Here is a 15,610-nt window from a genome sequence, read left to right on the forward strand (position 1 = left end):
TTCTAAAATGCATCCCTTTCAAGTTTAGTTACTTTTATCCAGAAAAAGGTTATACAATGCATAGTGAGACCAGCGGCGAATTAATGTTCCATACACGTATTATTAAATCTTACTTATACTTTTGCGATAAACATGCTTGTTCGAGCAGCAGCACAAAGGATTTTAAATCTTCGAGCGGACAACATAGTTCTTTTTGTTATCTTAAATTCCTATTAAGTCAAAAAAAAAAAAAAAAAATCTGCCCATACTGTCTGGATGGAAGAAAACAATATTTGAGCTGTTGTTATTATCTTGATTTTTTTGGCATCATCTGAATCATCCTTCCAACGAAAGAATCACTAAGTAAATTATTCATGAAAAAATCATCTCATAGTAAAGGGAGTAAATATATAGTGTCAAACTGAAAACTATCAATTTAAACTCCAGAAAAAAAAATTTCTGAAGGAGAATGACTGCTGATAAAATACTAATATTAAAAAAAAAATGCTGATGAAATCATAAGAAAAGAATGTCTATTGACAAAATAATAATAATCCCCCTTCCACACACAAAAAAGACTGCGGATAAAATAAAGAAAAATGACAGCTTACGAGTTAATAAAAAATAAACTGCTGCTGATGAATTATTAAAATCAAAATTACTGCTGTTGAAATAAAAGGAATATGACTCTTGATAAAGTAATAAAAGAAGAGTGACAACGTTTGCAGAATGCATTTTGAAAAAGTTTACTTCTATGTGATGATTTTTATAATTCTTAAAAATGTAGTAAAAAAGAGAAAAACAGAATCATTTACTTACTATTCAAAGGATTCAGTTGATCCGGCACAATATTTCCCAAATCAGGAAATATCGCATATACGACTCCCACAATGCATCCTATAAATAAAATCACCACTTTCATTGTATCCTTCAATGACGATGTCCACAAGTAGTTCTAATTTATCTGCTTATGATTTTTCTTAGCAGTGGTTTTCCGCTGTGATTTTAGTACCACAGTTTTAAATACTTCCACAACTGCTGAACACAAAACCTGTTCAATAGCACACTGTGTGGAACACTGGCTTAAGTTCTTGCCTTTCGGCTTGATTCAACCGTAATGGGATTTGATGACCTTGATTTTGATATTCACTTTCTTTATAAACAGTTTTTTCTATACTTATCATATTCTTCCAAAATAATTTGTCCGGCATGACAGAAAACAATTACTAATCTTTACTGCAATCGACAAGGGAGGAGAAACGAAAATCTACCGAACTTCAGCTTATCTCTAATAGAAACTGTAACATCTATCAGCAGGGTCTTATGTAGATGCGGAATATTTTCTAGAACTATATAGAACGTTTTTTTCTATTGACTAAATTAGGGTTGCGGACAGCAAATAGAGGTTTTTTCAATGTCAAACATAAAAATGATCTGTCAAATTAATCTTCTTACTTCCTTATTTTTGTAAAAAACACTTGTTTTGACTTTGCGTGGCACTTAAAAGCATGTCCGAATGAAAGAAAAACAATGCTTTTTTTGCAATGCTTCTGTTATGCATGAGTGCGTTTTCAGATTTGTTTAATTACCGATATAATAGTTGTAGCCATTTTGACTTTACCGTTGTTCATTTTATTTTATTCTGTTTTTACTCATTCTTTTCTTAAAGGAGAAAGCGATAAATTGATTAAAATTAGGTGATCCCCCCCCCCCCAGCTAAAAAAAAATCTGCAGAAATTCTTTTAAAAAAATCTGCAGAAAATTTAAGCATATTTGGAACATGCTTTCTAAAGAAAATCTGCAGATTTTATCAGTAGATTTTTTGCAGAAAGCGTGTTCCAAATATGCTCAAATTTTCTGCAGATTTTTTCTGCGGATTTTTTTCTGCAGATTTTGTGAAGAAAGCATGTTTCAAATATACTTAAATATTCTGCAGAAAATCTGTAGATAAACTGCAAAAAATGTACCCAGCAAATTAAAAATAGTAGATAACAATTAATAACAAATGAAATTAATGCAATTAAAATCCGAAAACATTTTTAATTTTAAGTTTCGACATTTCTTTAATAAAAATGAGTAAATTCACTGCAGAGTGGTGTTTCATGTTCGTTTAACAAAACATATAATTAAAACTTGAACTACGCATCCAAAATGAAATTTTAAATTTTATTGAATTGAAGCTTATGCAAATTGAAATAATTAAACCAAATTTGTCACAAAAATACATCGCTATGATTGTAAAATTAGTATAAAGTTTCAAGACGAAATAATAAATAGAACAATTTGTAAAAATTAAAAATTTCGAAAAATTCCTCCAAATCGACCACGTGGTGGAAAGTAATTAAGTTAATTAGGCTGGTTATTATTGAGACATCGTAACACATTTTTTTTTATTAATAGATATTGACAACGTAAATGTTCGCTCAAAATTTTAAGTCAATCGGTGAAAAAGAAAAAATTTCAAAAATTAAAAACCTCCGATTAGGCATAACATTTCAAACTAACCCTAATATACCATACACTTATTAAATAAAAGTTAATTTAATCAAATAATAATTGGTGAATTTTAAAGTGTCTTACCTTTTTGTGAACCGAGGCATGAATCCAATATGTTTTCATGGGTTTCCAAAGATGGAACTTAAAATTTCCCTAATTATTTGTTTCCGTGACGGAGCAAAAAAAAAACAATACGCGTCACCTGGTCGAGGGGTAATCCACTCTCGTAGCCTTGTGCTTGTGGCACCCGAATATTGCGAGACGGACCGAGGCCTCCGTGGACGGTAAGAGGCTTGGCGTTCGGTGCGTTTGTACTTGAGCGGCGCGCCGTTCGAGAACATTATTTCAAGTCATATTTGTTCTTATTTAATTTCAATTTCCTGATTTTTCTCCAAGTGAGACAAATTTGACTCTGTTCTAATCCGTATCCTTCTTGAAAATGACATTTTTGAAAGCCCTTTCAAACCATGTAATAACTTGCGTTATTCAATATCGTTTTGTTTTCAAAAAAAAAAAAATGATGTATTGTAATTTCACTTTTATTTGATTTGAATCATGCACTTATATTAAAATTGATTTTCATGTCATATTATTTGTATAATACAATAAACAGACATTTTTTATTTGGTAAATGTTTCAAACGTGTTGAAATGCTTTTAAATTTCAATTTAAGTTATCAAAATATAAATCAAAGTTCTTGGGGGAAAAGTTTAAGTAATTTATTACTGATTTTAATAAGAGAAACAAAGAAATGTGCTTAATTTTCTAAAAACTGAAAAAAAATGTAAAAAAATTTAAAGTGTGAAAAACTTTTATGCTGTAATAAAACTTTAAGAAATAATTTGAATTGAAATACAGATTTCTTTTTGGTGACCATAAAATATCTACAAACGTGCGAACTATTTAGAGAAAACTGTAAGAGAATTTTTTGTGTAGATTTTCTGTAGATCTAATTGAAGAAAATTTGCAGATTTTTTTTACCTTTAAAAAATCTGCAGAATATTAAAAGAAGACTAAAAAGAAAACTTTTTTGTGTGGATTTTCTGCAGATTATTTTGAAGACAAAAAGCAGATTTTGCTTGTCGTCTAAAAATCTGCAGAAATCTTGAAAAATACTTCAAAAAAAATTTTTTTCTGCAGATTTTCTGAAGATTATTTTTAGCTGAGCCCCTTTTTCTCTCTCTCTCTCTCTATATATATATATATATACATAGTAGACTCCATGTCGCTTTAACTAGGGAGTTACTTTGACGGTCTTGGATTTTTTTTTTTTTGCGCTTAACATATGTTTAAATTCATAAAAAAAGTGCGATGAGTTTGTTTTTCCCAAATATATTGTTGTTGTTCTGTCCGTAATAAACTACTACGGAAAGATTGGTGCCATTGCCTCGAAAGGTTGAACTTCTTTATTAACAGATAAGACAGCACAAGAAAGATTTACAGAACATAGAGACGAAGTAACACCCATGGCACCGGCGGGAATCGAACCAGCAACCTCCGGCATGTGAAGCGAAGCTTCTACCATAGAGCCACGGAGGCCCCGCCCAAATATATTCTTGAGCCTATATACAAGACGCCAAAGATGGCAGCCCTGTCATTTCTCACTTACGATTTTCGGCAAAATCTTTTAAGTTCCTTTTCTCAGGAACGTAACAATAAGAATGCTAATTGTCACTTGTAAGAAAAAACAAACATAAATCTTTTTTAGACCTAAAATTTGTAGTTTTTTTTTAACTTTAAAAATGTAATGATAGTAATTTCAATTTCCGAATTGCAGATCTTACCGGAATCCTGAATGCGGAGTTTTGGGTCCTAACAGACGTAATTTAAGAAATCCCTGCATATGTTCTACAAATTTTGTTTCACTCACATTTTTTGCTGTTAAGTTTATTCAAAATATGTAGCGGCTCTGACAGTTTTATAAAAGAAAGACATTTATCAATTAAAAGTTATTAACACACTTCAGAAACTAGAAAAGATCATTTAGTGGTAATTTTTTTTTTTTTTTTTTTCATTTTCTTGTTCATGGATGTCTTCTGACTGACCGAAACAAATTCGTTCGGAATGAGATCTCCACTAAATCGTCAAGTAATGTGTCAAACCAAAATTTATTTTTGAGGGGAAAAAGTACCAACCTTGGTTAAGAATTCCCCTCTAATTTCCTGTCAGAATTTCTCCATAAACGTCGATGAAATTTCTGCAAACGAATTTGTAAGGCGTTAAAAATTATACATTCGCAGCTTCAGGCACTTCATGAAATCATCAGGATTATGAAGTATTTGAATCAGTTAACATGTGTTTTAGAGCATCAATGGAGCACGTGATCCTTGATTTATTGCTACTACGTTACAACCTTGTTAGCCTTGAATTCAAGTCTGAATCTCTTTAAAATCTTTCATGCGTGAAAGGTTTAAAGAAAGAGCAAATTTAACTGTTTTGTCGTTACACACGATCACATCATTTAAAAACTTTAATTATTAGGTACATAAGCCTATGTGATTCAATGCTGATTTTTGCAATTAAAAAAAAAATCATACAAGCGCGTTGAATAGAAGAAATACAATGAAAAATATTGCTCTCTGAATGCAAGAAATGAAAGGAAAGCAGCGAGTTAATGTATCATTTTACTTAATTTTCTTTGTTTTAAGCTTCAAAAGTTGAATAATTGTAACTTTTTTTTCTTTTTTAATTCTTACGCAGGAAACTCCACCGTCACGGGTGCAGTAAAGCCTATCAACGCTTTTGCGCCAAAAACCCAATAGATCCAACCAACGACCGTTGTGTGTGGGAAATAAGACTAATTTTTTGAAACTATTTATTTAGTACAGAAATTTAAAAAATGTGGTTAAAGTACTTATGTAATATGACTGTTAAGCGAAACAAATATTTATAAAATTGATATTTTTTAACGAGGTATTGCTGTGACGTGCGGGGCATTAATTTTAGACTTATAAAACTTGGTTTTCAACTTTTTGTTTTAATGCTAGCATTAAAAAAATGCAAACATAAAAAATGTCACGTGTGTGACAATTTGCGATTTTCTGAAGAAAAAAAAAAGCACCTACTTTCCAAAAAAAGCACCTTTTTGTTGTTTCCCTTGGATAGAGTTTGCCTTCATAATTTTCAAGAATTCTTTATGAGAAGTTCTGTTGAATTTTTCGATTAAAATATGAATGTTTCTCCTGAAAGCGAGTGGGTTTTATAGGTTATGCTCTTTCTTTGAGATGAATGTTATAGAAGCTTGGTATTCTTTTATTGATCCTGCATTTTCCCAGGAACTTTTGCTGCGCTATCTTTTTCAATTTTCCAATGCAGAATAATTTTGTGCTTGGCGTGAATTTGCTATGTTAGCAAATTATTTAGCAGCTTGAGGTTTGTGATTTTCGTTCATACTTATTATATTTTGACGAACAAGACTTTGGAAGTTACCCCTCACATCGTCAACTACTCCTTTTCCATGAAATGTAGCGAACTATTTTTACGTAAAAAGTTTTTATTTTTACTTTTTTTGTAAACATACAAAGCAATTTCAGTATGCACTCAGAAAAAGGTCCCTTACTCCACATAATTTCGGCTCTTGAAATACTCCCGTATCAATTTGTTTTCGTCGCTCCTATTTCTAGTGATTTATCAGATTTATCTTTGTCGTCTGCTGCCTCTTTGCCTTTCATTCAGATATTCTCTTACTATCCTCTTTTGTAAGACTTAGTTTCCGTTTTGCAACCATTCTCTCATTTTTTTCACTCTACTAGCACTTGTTGATCACATTTTTGTCTAAAATCAAAACCAAGTTTACTTTCCGGAACGAAGACAATATTTAAACAAAAGCTAAGAATAAAAAGAAAACTTTGAAAAAGAAATTATTGCCATCATATTCCTATTTACTAATTTCAAAAAAAATTAAATTTTATTTTCATAACTACAAAAATACCTCTATTTACGAAACAAAAGATTGCAAATAAAAGAAGTAATAACACACTTGTATCTTTATCCAGAGATATTTTTGTTTGATTTCCCCTGAACGCGACTTCACGCGCGAGACAACATTGATTAAAGCCTGACCACGAAAAGAAGGCGGATGACCTTGAAGCAAAACGTCATTTGTGTCATTTGTAATAGGTAGAATCTGCCAGAAAGCACCCAATAGCAAAAGGCATGGTCTCGCTAATCCTATCTATTCCAACATACTAAGAAACAACCTATAACAAATGATACAAATGATGTTTTTGCTTCAAGGTCATTCGCATTCTTTTCGTGGTCAAGCTATACCTAATGACTAATTACTATTTTAAGATATTTTCAGAAATGTTTATGCATATTATGGTCACTTTCTTTCCTCTTTCTTGTGGTGCTTGTTGCACAGGTTTGTTTTGATGAGGACTACAATGTGAATGTCTTGCTTCCCTTGCGCATGATATATATTTTTTATTCTATACAGCAAAGAGTACATATAAACAACACATGATAGAATATGCAGCACAAAAAGGGAAAAGTACATCTGGAGTGAGGGTGGGAGTCGAACCCACCGCATCAAGTGTGAAGCCATCGCTTAGACTACTCGGCCTTATGGTTACTTATAATCCATCATCACTTTAAGTTTTAACTATCAGCTTAGTATCAGTTCCAAAATCTAATTTTATTCTACTATGCATGGGACATGAATTTAAGATAACTTTGATTTGTTATAAAATATTTAATATTGAAAATAATGCCTGAAATGAAATAGACAAGGGAATGTGTGGTAAAGTGAAATGGTTAAGAGCGTTTTCAAAATGAAGAAATTGGAAACCTTTTTCGAAAATTATAGTACAAAAAGAATGAAGATTGAATTTTATAATAAAACTTACATTGAAACATTGGTTTATTATTATTATTAGTAGTAGTAGTATTATTTTAAAATTTTTGGCAGTAAGTTCTTTCAATAAGGACTGGAAAATTTTTAACTTTTCTTTTCATGGAGCAAAGTGAAAAATAAAATATTTTTCCAATAAAGTATTTTCTATTCGATTGTGAAAAATGGTTTTGAACAAATTTAGGAGCAGATAAAAGCATAATTGAATAAATAAAAAATATAATGAAACAGTTAACTAATAAATTAACGAATTAATTAATAATTACACAAGGAAAGTGAACAAAATAGCAAAGGAAGAAGAAAATGAGTGAATAATTGAATTAATAAGAAAATTATTCAATGAAAGAATGTAAATAAATAAGTCAATAAATGAATACGTAACGAAATTTAGTAAATAATTGAATGAGTAAAGGAAATGGAACTATTTCACTTTGCCCCATCCACTTTGCTCCGCATGCACTTGACTAATTGTGAAAAATATAAAAAATGCAAATAAGCTAAATATTAATTAAATAAATACTTCACCGAACATTAGAAGACCCAAATTAATATTAAAAATGTTAATAACAAGAATTTTACTATTTGATAATATCAAAATAATTTTTTGACTTACAACAAAATATTCCGATTTTAGTATTCATTTTTGAAAATTGCTTGTATTATCATATGCTTTGATTTTCAGAGGTATTTTTTTCGTGACTATATTTGACTACAAATGTTACTACATAGTTAAAATACTACTAGGTTAGTGGTGCTAAAAGCGGATTAAATATTTCATCATTTCACTTTGTACGGCTATTTCACTTTGCCCCACATTCCCCTACTTATCTTTTTTTAAATTCTGACTGCAGAAATATCCGAGCCAGTGGCTGAAAAATTACATTTTTTTGTAGCGAACTACAACTGCAACTACTTTAGCACAAATGTAGTTAACTAGAACTACAACTACTTTTTTCAAAATGTAGCAACTACAAACTACTTTTGAAATGTAGTCGCTTCTTCGCTACTTTTTAAAAAATAAATAAATAAAAAATAACATACACATACACACTGTTTGAGATTGAATCAAAAAATTTAAAAAAATGTTCAGATTGATATATTGGTTCATTTGAACATGGAATATTGCTATAAATTATTTATTCTTTCTTTCCTTTACCGAAACGATTCGTTAATCCACATATGTTTTACCATTTGCACGAATATTCCCTGCAAAAAAGGATTTAAAAGAGGAAGGAATTCAACCTTCAAATTTTTAATCCTTTCCTGATAGTAAATAGTATTTCATTCAAGAAGTGCAACTCGGCTATTTGAAATTGAGATATATCCAGTCGTAATTTGATTTAAATTGTACAAAGACTAGACATACATATACATTAAATTGATTTAGATGATGAAATGCATCTTTTAAACAAAAGAGAGAAACTTAAATTTTCATTATATGAGTTAATTTTAAAGGAACTTATATTTCATAGGAATTGATTGCTTTTGAGCTTCAAGCTAGGGTTCCGAACCTGGACATCATCTCTTTTCTTACGCCCCTGATAAAATGAAATAAAAGCTTTTTTCTGTTTTACCGAATAACCTCAAAAACTCACAACATTGAATAATTGACTTTTAATATGTTAATATATCAATACTCAATCAGTAAAAAAGACAAAATAAAGAAATTGGAAAAATATCCCAAACGGTACTACTAATTATCCGAAACATGAAACATAACTAAAAATGCTTACTTTACTTCAATGTGCAATTTTTAACAACAGTGGACTCGGGGTACAACGCAATTCGAATAACGCGAAATGTCTATAGAGCGAGTTTTATTAGAGAAACGAATTTTGCAGCTGACGCCAATTCCTTACCCGCTACACGAAAATTTTCGGAGCGGAAGCGCAGGGCTTATATCGCCTTCTTTCTTGGGTACTAAATATTAGTTTGACTGCATGTACAAATGGCATTGATACGAAAGCTTTTTGCTTAACGGGCAAAGTTTGCATGAAACGGAAAAAAAATCGTTTCTTTCTTTCTAAGCCATGCTTTATTCAAGGCGAATATTAGGAAAATGTGAAAGTTTCTATGCCAAACAAACTAATGGCATTAAACAGATACAACATATGGTGTCAAAATTATATGTCAGAGGTCAGCTCGTATTTTTCAGGCTTACGAATCTGATTGGTGCAAGTTTTACTCGCGTAAGACTTGCACCAGTCAGATTCGTTTGAAAATGCGTTTTTTTTTTAAAAACTTTATTCGAAAGTAATTTCTAGAAATCGCTACAAACTATACTTTTTTTGTAGCGAACTACTCGCTACTCTACTTTTTTAAAACAGTAGTGCTTTACACTACAAACAACTAAAAAATGCAGCTACTACAGTAGCGTCGCTACTTGTAGCGCGTAACTTCCAACCACTGATCTGAGCCAATGTGAAAACAAAGTAAAATTACTCTGAAAGGAGCACGTTTTAACCGCACGAAATTCTGTTGATAATAGCCATCTTCGAAGCCTTGTTGATGGCAAAAAAACCAAATTACTGGAAAATTTTTATTTGATGCATATAATTTGAACATCAAAAAATAAACCGTGTTGTAGTATTCAGTTACTAATCTTTAGTAATCGATAATCAGTCAAAATCGGCCACATTGTTGATTAATCAGTTGAAAAAATATGTGTTGAATAAGATTACAATACTTTAAGTGCGCCTAGAACAAGAAATTATTCAGAATGAATTTTTTACATTTTTTTAATGTTTAAAAAGTAAAGTAGGTGAGTGTTAGATGTATGCATGTTTGTCCCTCGCCTTCCTTCAAACTTTTTAGGGAATAATTCTATTCGGGTAAGATTTAGTTTTTTTTTTTTTTGCTTTTCAATCCTTGTATTCACTGTTTGTTCAAATAACTATACAACTCATATTTTTCAACTTATTTTAAAAGTTCTAGTCTTTCATTGAACAAAAATGTTATTGTTGTTCAATATACTTTGAAGTTTTTTGTAATACTTTAATTATTTTTGCAAAATTTGGTGATTGAAGCAATATTAACCATTTTAATTTAATTTTACACGCGCATACATACAGTGCTGTAACGTGTCATGAATGCTTTTTCTTCTATTCTACCTTTAGAATAGTGCTTTAAGTAGTGTTATACTTTTCTTAAAAAAAAAAAAAACTTTGATTAAGTGCACACTAATTAAAAGAAAGAACTATTACAATAAAAGTATCCATCCAGTCATGACAGCTAACTACAGTCTGACCACCAATGAGATGGAAAAGCTAACATTCGGTTTACAGGCGGAAATGGAAGCATCTATTAGTTTTTAGGGATTACAACTTTTGCGGATATGGGTTAGCCTCAAAATAAACATAGTCACATTGAAACGAGCGAAACAAGCGCATTAAATTTTTAAATCAATCAAATTTTTGATTTAATAAAATCTGGAGAAGTTTTGTTCACGGGATGCATACTGTTATGGGTAACGCACATAGAACCATTTTCATCTTCACTTTCACTTCATCGTACTTAATTTCTAGCACTGAAGAAATTATAATTTGTAAAGAAAAAAAATCCACGTAAGAATGGTGTAATCTGAATACTGTAGCGTTGTAAAAAAAATCGGAACTGTAAAAATACCAAACATAACACAAATCATCAACTTTTCGACAACCACTTCCGACTTTCTAGGTAGATGGCAGATGCATGTATCAATTAAAAAAAAGAACCTTATCGGCCGTTTACTGTCGCCAAGCAGTAGGTCGCCAAGCAGTGCTTCCATTTGCACAACCAAAAGATAACCCAAATACGCGTTCTAGTTAAATTGTACATCTATGCTCGTATGACAACTTCAATGAATGAATAACAAATAAAACAAGTTAGTGCTCTAAAGATTAACGGCGCCTTAAAAGCAGCTTTTATTTTACTAGGCGTTGTTGTCTCAGTATTATTCTGTACAGTAAGGAGCAGTATCGGTTGTCTGTAGAAAAAACAGTTTCTTTTCATTAGTGTCTTCAGGTTTCTTGGCATGAAATCCCATGACTGCAAGAGGTGCAGTTTCTATCGTACACTCTCCATTTTTAAACTTCGAGTAGGTGCTGCATTGTACCGACAAAAACTCACACTGGTTGATAGAGGCGGTGAAATAATCAACTGCTCGGCTATGTGAACAGGAATCGGAAATAAATGTTCCGGCTGTAATCAAAAAAAAAAAAGTTCACATGAATGCTTCATAAAACTAAAACAACTATAAGAAAAACAGCAACGAATATAATAATCACTGGCCTGCAAAGTTTGGGTGATAAAAAAGTGATTGTAAAGTAGTGAGTGATTTTTATACTATTTGGAGAAATAATTTTAAATATCGCATCGATTTTTATGAAACAAATGAGGTTTTTTCTCAAAATCGGCTTAAATATTTCGGCAAAAAAACAGCTTTTACACATTCTAGGAGGACGAAGGTCTTTTCGAAAAATCTGTAAGTTTATTATTTACAAACGAAATTACACATGAAACAACTGGAAATTATATGTTAAGAATTAATATTAATTTTATAATAATTAGAATAGTTACCTCTGCTTAGTTTGATCTGGATTCATGCATTATTAATGCTCTAATTTCCGTTTCCAAAACGGAAAGACTTTCATGCCTTTTTACAACTTTCTCAAATCCTCTACGCAAGGGTCACCACTTTATGTTGGACTCCATGACTTATCCTAGTCACCAACTTTTACACCGAAATATGCATAATACTCTCTTCGCAAGATCAGTTATACTTCTTTAATCTTTCTTTACAAATTTTTCACAAGTATAGCAAAATGCGCTGGGTGAATTCATGATAGCCCTTGTTGCCGATTAGTATATTTAATTAACAGGTTAAAACTTTGAACAGGAAACCCAAACTCAACTGCTGCGAGAAGGAAACCCGGCATATATATAACAGTTTTATAAAAATTGTACCGCTCTGCACAGAATTGTTTCAGTTAGATATCGAGGAATAATTGAACAGAGAGCAGAAGCTTGAAATAAGAGGGGGGGGGGGGTAGAGAAAATTAAAAGATTCATCATTTCAAGTCGTACCTAATTCTCATGAAATTCCTCTTATGATAATAACTAACTTGAGCATTTCAAAACGATCACCTCCCCAAAGAAGGGCTATTTTTAAGATTATTCTGTTGAAACATTTTTTGGGGGCATATTAACTTAAATATTGCTTCACTTTTCCCCCCTAGAGACAGATAAATTTACAGCTTTTGCCATAATGACAACATGTGACTCTATATACTGATCCGTTTCCTTACGTACAACACTATTTCATCGTGGGGCTATGAAAATATGAAAAATTCTGAAAAGTTGGAAAGAATATGAATTTTTAAAAAAAAACTTTTTTTTCTGAAATCAACGTCTAAAAATCAATTAGAATCAGCTTTTGGAAAATAATTTTTTTTTTGGTAGCAGGCCGATGGAATTATTCCTATTTTTATAGGTGCATAACAATAAGTAGTATCCAGAGCTGTAGAAAAAAATATTTGGGTGTCTTTTCTTTTATTAAATCTTTCTAAACTCCCATCTAAGGGTTTGGGGCTAAGTTTTTTATCCTATAGAACAATTACCCATCTTCTCAACCATCAAACTCTACCACCTGCTTCCCTTTATGCTGCGTACGCAAACGTTTAGAGTTAGCTCACCTCAAAATATAAAACAACCCCTTTAAACGAAGAGATGAGAGAAAATCATTTCAGTCCTTCCTAATTAGTAAAAAACTCTCTACAACTGCGTAGGCTAGTTCTTGAGTTTTCATTGGTCTTACAGTTTCTTTGCAAACTTGTTCCAAACAACTTAAAATCTTTCCAATGTAGTATTACTGTTTTCCTGAAATAACTACCAGTTTTTCCTGAAATCACAGTAGAAGCAGAATAAAATTCATAGTTTATTGAAGTTTTTTTGTTATAGAAGTAGCTTTTTTTGACTGCATACCAAGAAAATCGTGCTTCGTGTTGTTGAAATCTATGTTACGGCATCCTGGCTGACTCCTACCTCCATTCGGGAAGAAATCGATATGGCCTATTGCAGCACCTATTCCGTAACCTATTCAAGAAACAAGAAAACAAATAATTACAAGTACACGATACAAGTTGCTGTGCATCTGTTGGACAAATCGCATTTTGTTTATTTTAGTAGTCGGAGTCGCAGGAACGCTTCTGGCTGCCTTTGTAAAGCTTGACCACAGCGAGATGGCGTGACGGTAGTCGAAGCAGAAACTGGCCACTTCATTTTGTAATAGGTAGGATCAGGGAAAGCGCTAGAATTTATTGCTAGCCTGTTATCGCTGATTCTACTTATTACAAAATGAAGTGGTCCGTTTTCGCTTCCAGTTCACTCGCCATCTCTTCGTGGTCAAGCTTTACCTGATACTTTACCAGCATAAGGTAATCAAGGGACGAAAGAGTATCCCAACTCTTTGGAGGAGGACTAGATCGTTTCAACTCGATGCAGTACTGTACAAGCTACTTCATTAGTATAGGGTAATCGAAAGACAAAATACTATCCTAACTCATTGGACATGAATTTGATCGATTCCGATGCGATTCTGTATCAATTGTGAGTAAGAATTATCTGTTATTATGCGCACACTTATCATGAGATTATATTTACTGCGGATACCATTGTGGCATTTTTATTTATTATCTATCTTAAATGATGGGAATTAATTATCTGCAAATTTTGTGTTTGATGAAGTTTTGTTATTTAAGTTCATCCATATGGGTGTTTTTCCTGAGAAAACGTAGTTTTACATAAAAAAGTTTACAATAATTATTTTTAAATGTAAAGTCTGTTAAGTTTAACCTTGAAAAAAAAAATGAATGAACGCAACCATTAGTAACCATGACGACGGAAATTAGTCTCTCTAAATAAATATTAAACGCAACAAGGTAGAATAATTCTTGTCGTCATAGTAATCTGAAAGTTAAAAGAAACATTAATGACGGTCCTGTAAAAGCAATAAGCAATCATAATTGTTCAAAAAAAAAAATGAATTTTGACATCTTGAATTCAAATTATGGTTTTTTGCAATCACGAGTATCTGTGCGTATTTAGGCGTGTGTGTTTGTGCGTGGGGGGGGGGGGGGGGGTGATGTGTGTGTGTGTGGGCATGTGTGTTTGTGTCTGTGCAGGCATAAGTGTGTGGGTAGTTGTGTGTGTGTGGAGGGGGGGGGGGGTTACGTGCATCTGTGTGTAGGGATGTGTGTTTGTGTCTGTGTGCAGGCATGAGTGTGTGGGTAGGTCTGTGTATGAGTTTTTGTGTGTGTGTATGTGTAGGTGCCTGTATGTATGCGTGTGTGTGTGTTTGTGTGTGTGTGTATGGGTAGGTGCCTGTATGTATGCGTGTGTGTGTGTTTGTGTGTTTGTGTATGGATAGGTGCCTGTATGTATGCGTGTGTGTGTGTTTGTGTGTGTATGTGTTTGTGCATGTATGTATGCGTGTAAGTGTAGGATATAGATGCAACCTGGAGACGGTTTTCGCTAGAGGATCGGCATCTGGAGGGACCGGTCGACGGTGGTGCTGCAGAACTAGTCGGGGGGAAAATAAAATCAAAGGACATCAAAACTGTCAAGTGAGAACAATAAGCAATCGTGGTTGCTCAAAAAACAATAAGGAATAATACATCCTGACTTGGTAAGATCTATTTTTCCTGGGTTTTCCTGGGTCCAATGGATCCCAAAAGTGTTCGTACACTTACGATTTTCAATGAAATATGCCCCTATTCATTGGTTAAAACTGATATTTTGTAATAGGTATTTATTTATAAGATCTATGTTCTAGTTTTAACAAAACTATATGAAATTTTTTAATAACATAATAAAACTGGATTTTTAAGAATTTAATAATCGAAAAGTGCCAGAAGCTTTATCTCACAAAAGTCGTCGTACACTTTGAAAAAATATCTATGTATTAGTAAATAATCTAACTTTTTACTAAGTTATTATTTAGTAGAATATCATGCAATATCAATGTTACCGTTAAAGTATGAAATCCTTTATTTTATAGAATACCTAGTTATTTCATGGAATAACTGATCGTGTCGGATAAAGTGTAAAACTCTCTTGTATTTCATGATTTAACTAATTATTTCCTAGAATAACGATCTGCAGCCCGTTTAAAGTGTAAAATAATCATATATCTTGCACGACAAATACATTAACCTTATAGCCCTACTGCATTTATAAACTATTCCAGACCATTGGGAGAGAGCTTGCTTAGCTCGTTTTATGGTACGTTTCCATAAATACCGTTTA

The 15,610-nt window shown here is 32.1% G+C and overlaps 1 protein-coding gene across 1 annotated transcript in view; it reads right to left on the minus strand.

Annotated features, from left to right (window-relative positions):
• The window catches only part of LOC129220560 (pancreatic lipase-related protein 2-like), a 56,956-nt gene that overhangs the window by 34,712 nt on the left and 6,634 nt on the right, over positions 1-15,610 (minus strand). The window contains exons 5-7 of the mRNA XM_054854990.1: positions 13,289-13,399; positions 11,421-11,506; positions 799-934 (exon numbers count right to left, since the gene is read on the minus strand). Of these exons, the coding sequence (XP_054710965.1) occupies positions 799-934; positions 11,421-11,506; positions 13,289-13,399 (333 nt within the window). The remainder of the gene's footprint in view (positions 1-798; positions 935-11,420; positions 11,507-13,288; positions 13,400-15,610) is intronic.

This window comes from Uloborus diversus, chromosome 4 (assembly GCF_026930045.1).
Source record: "Uloborus diversus isolate 005 chromosome 4, Udiv.v.3.1, whole genome shotgun sequence".
Lineage (NCBI taxonomy): Eukaryota > Metazoa > Arthropoda > Arachnida > Araneae > Uloboridae > Uloborus > Uloborus diversus.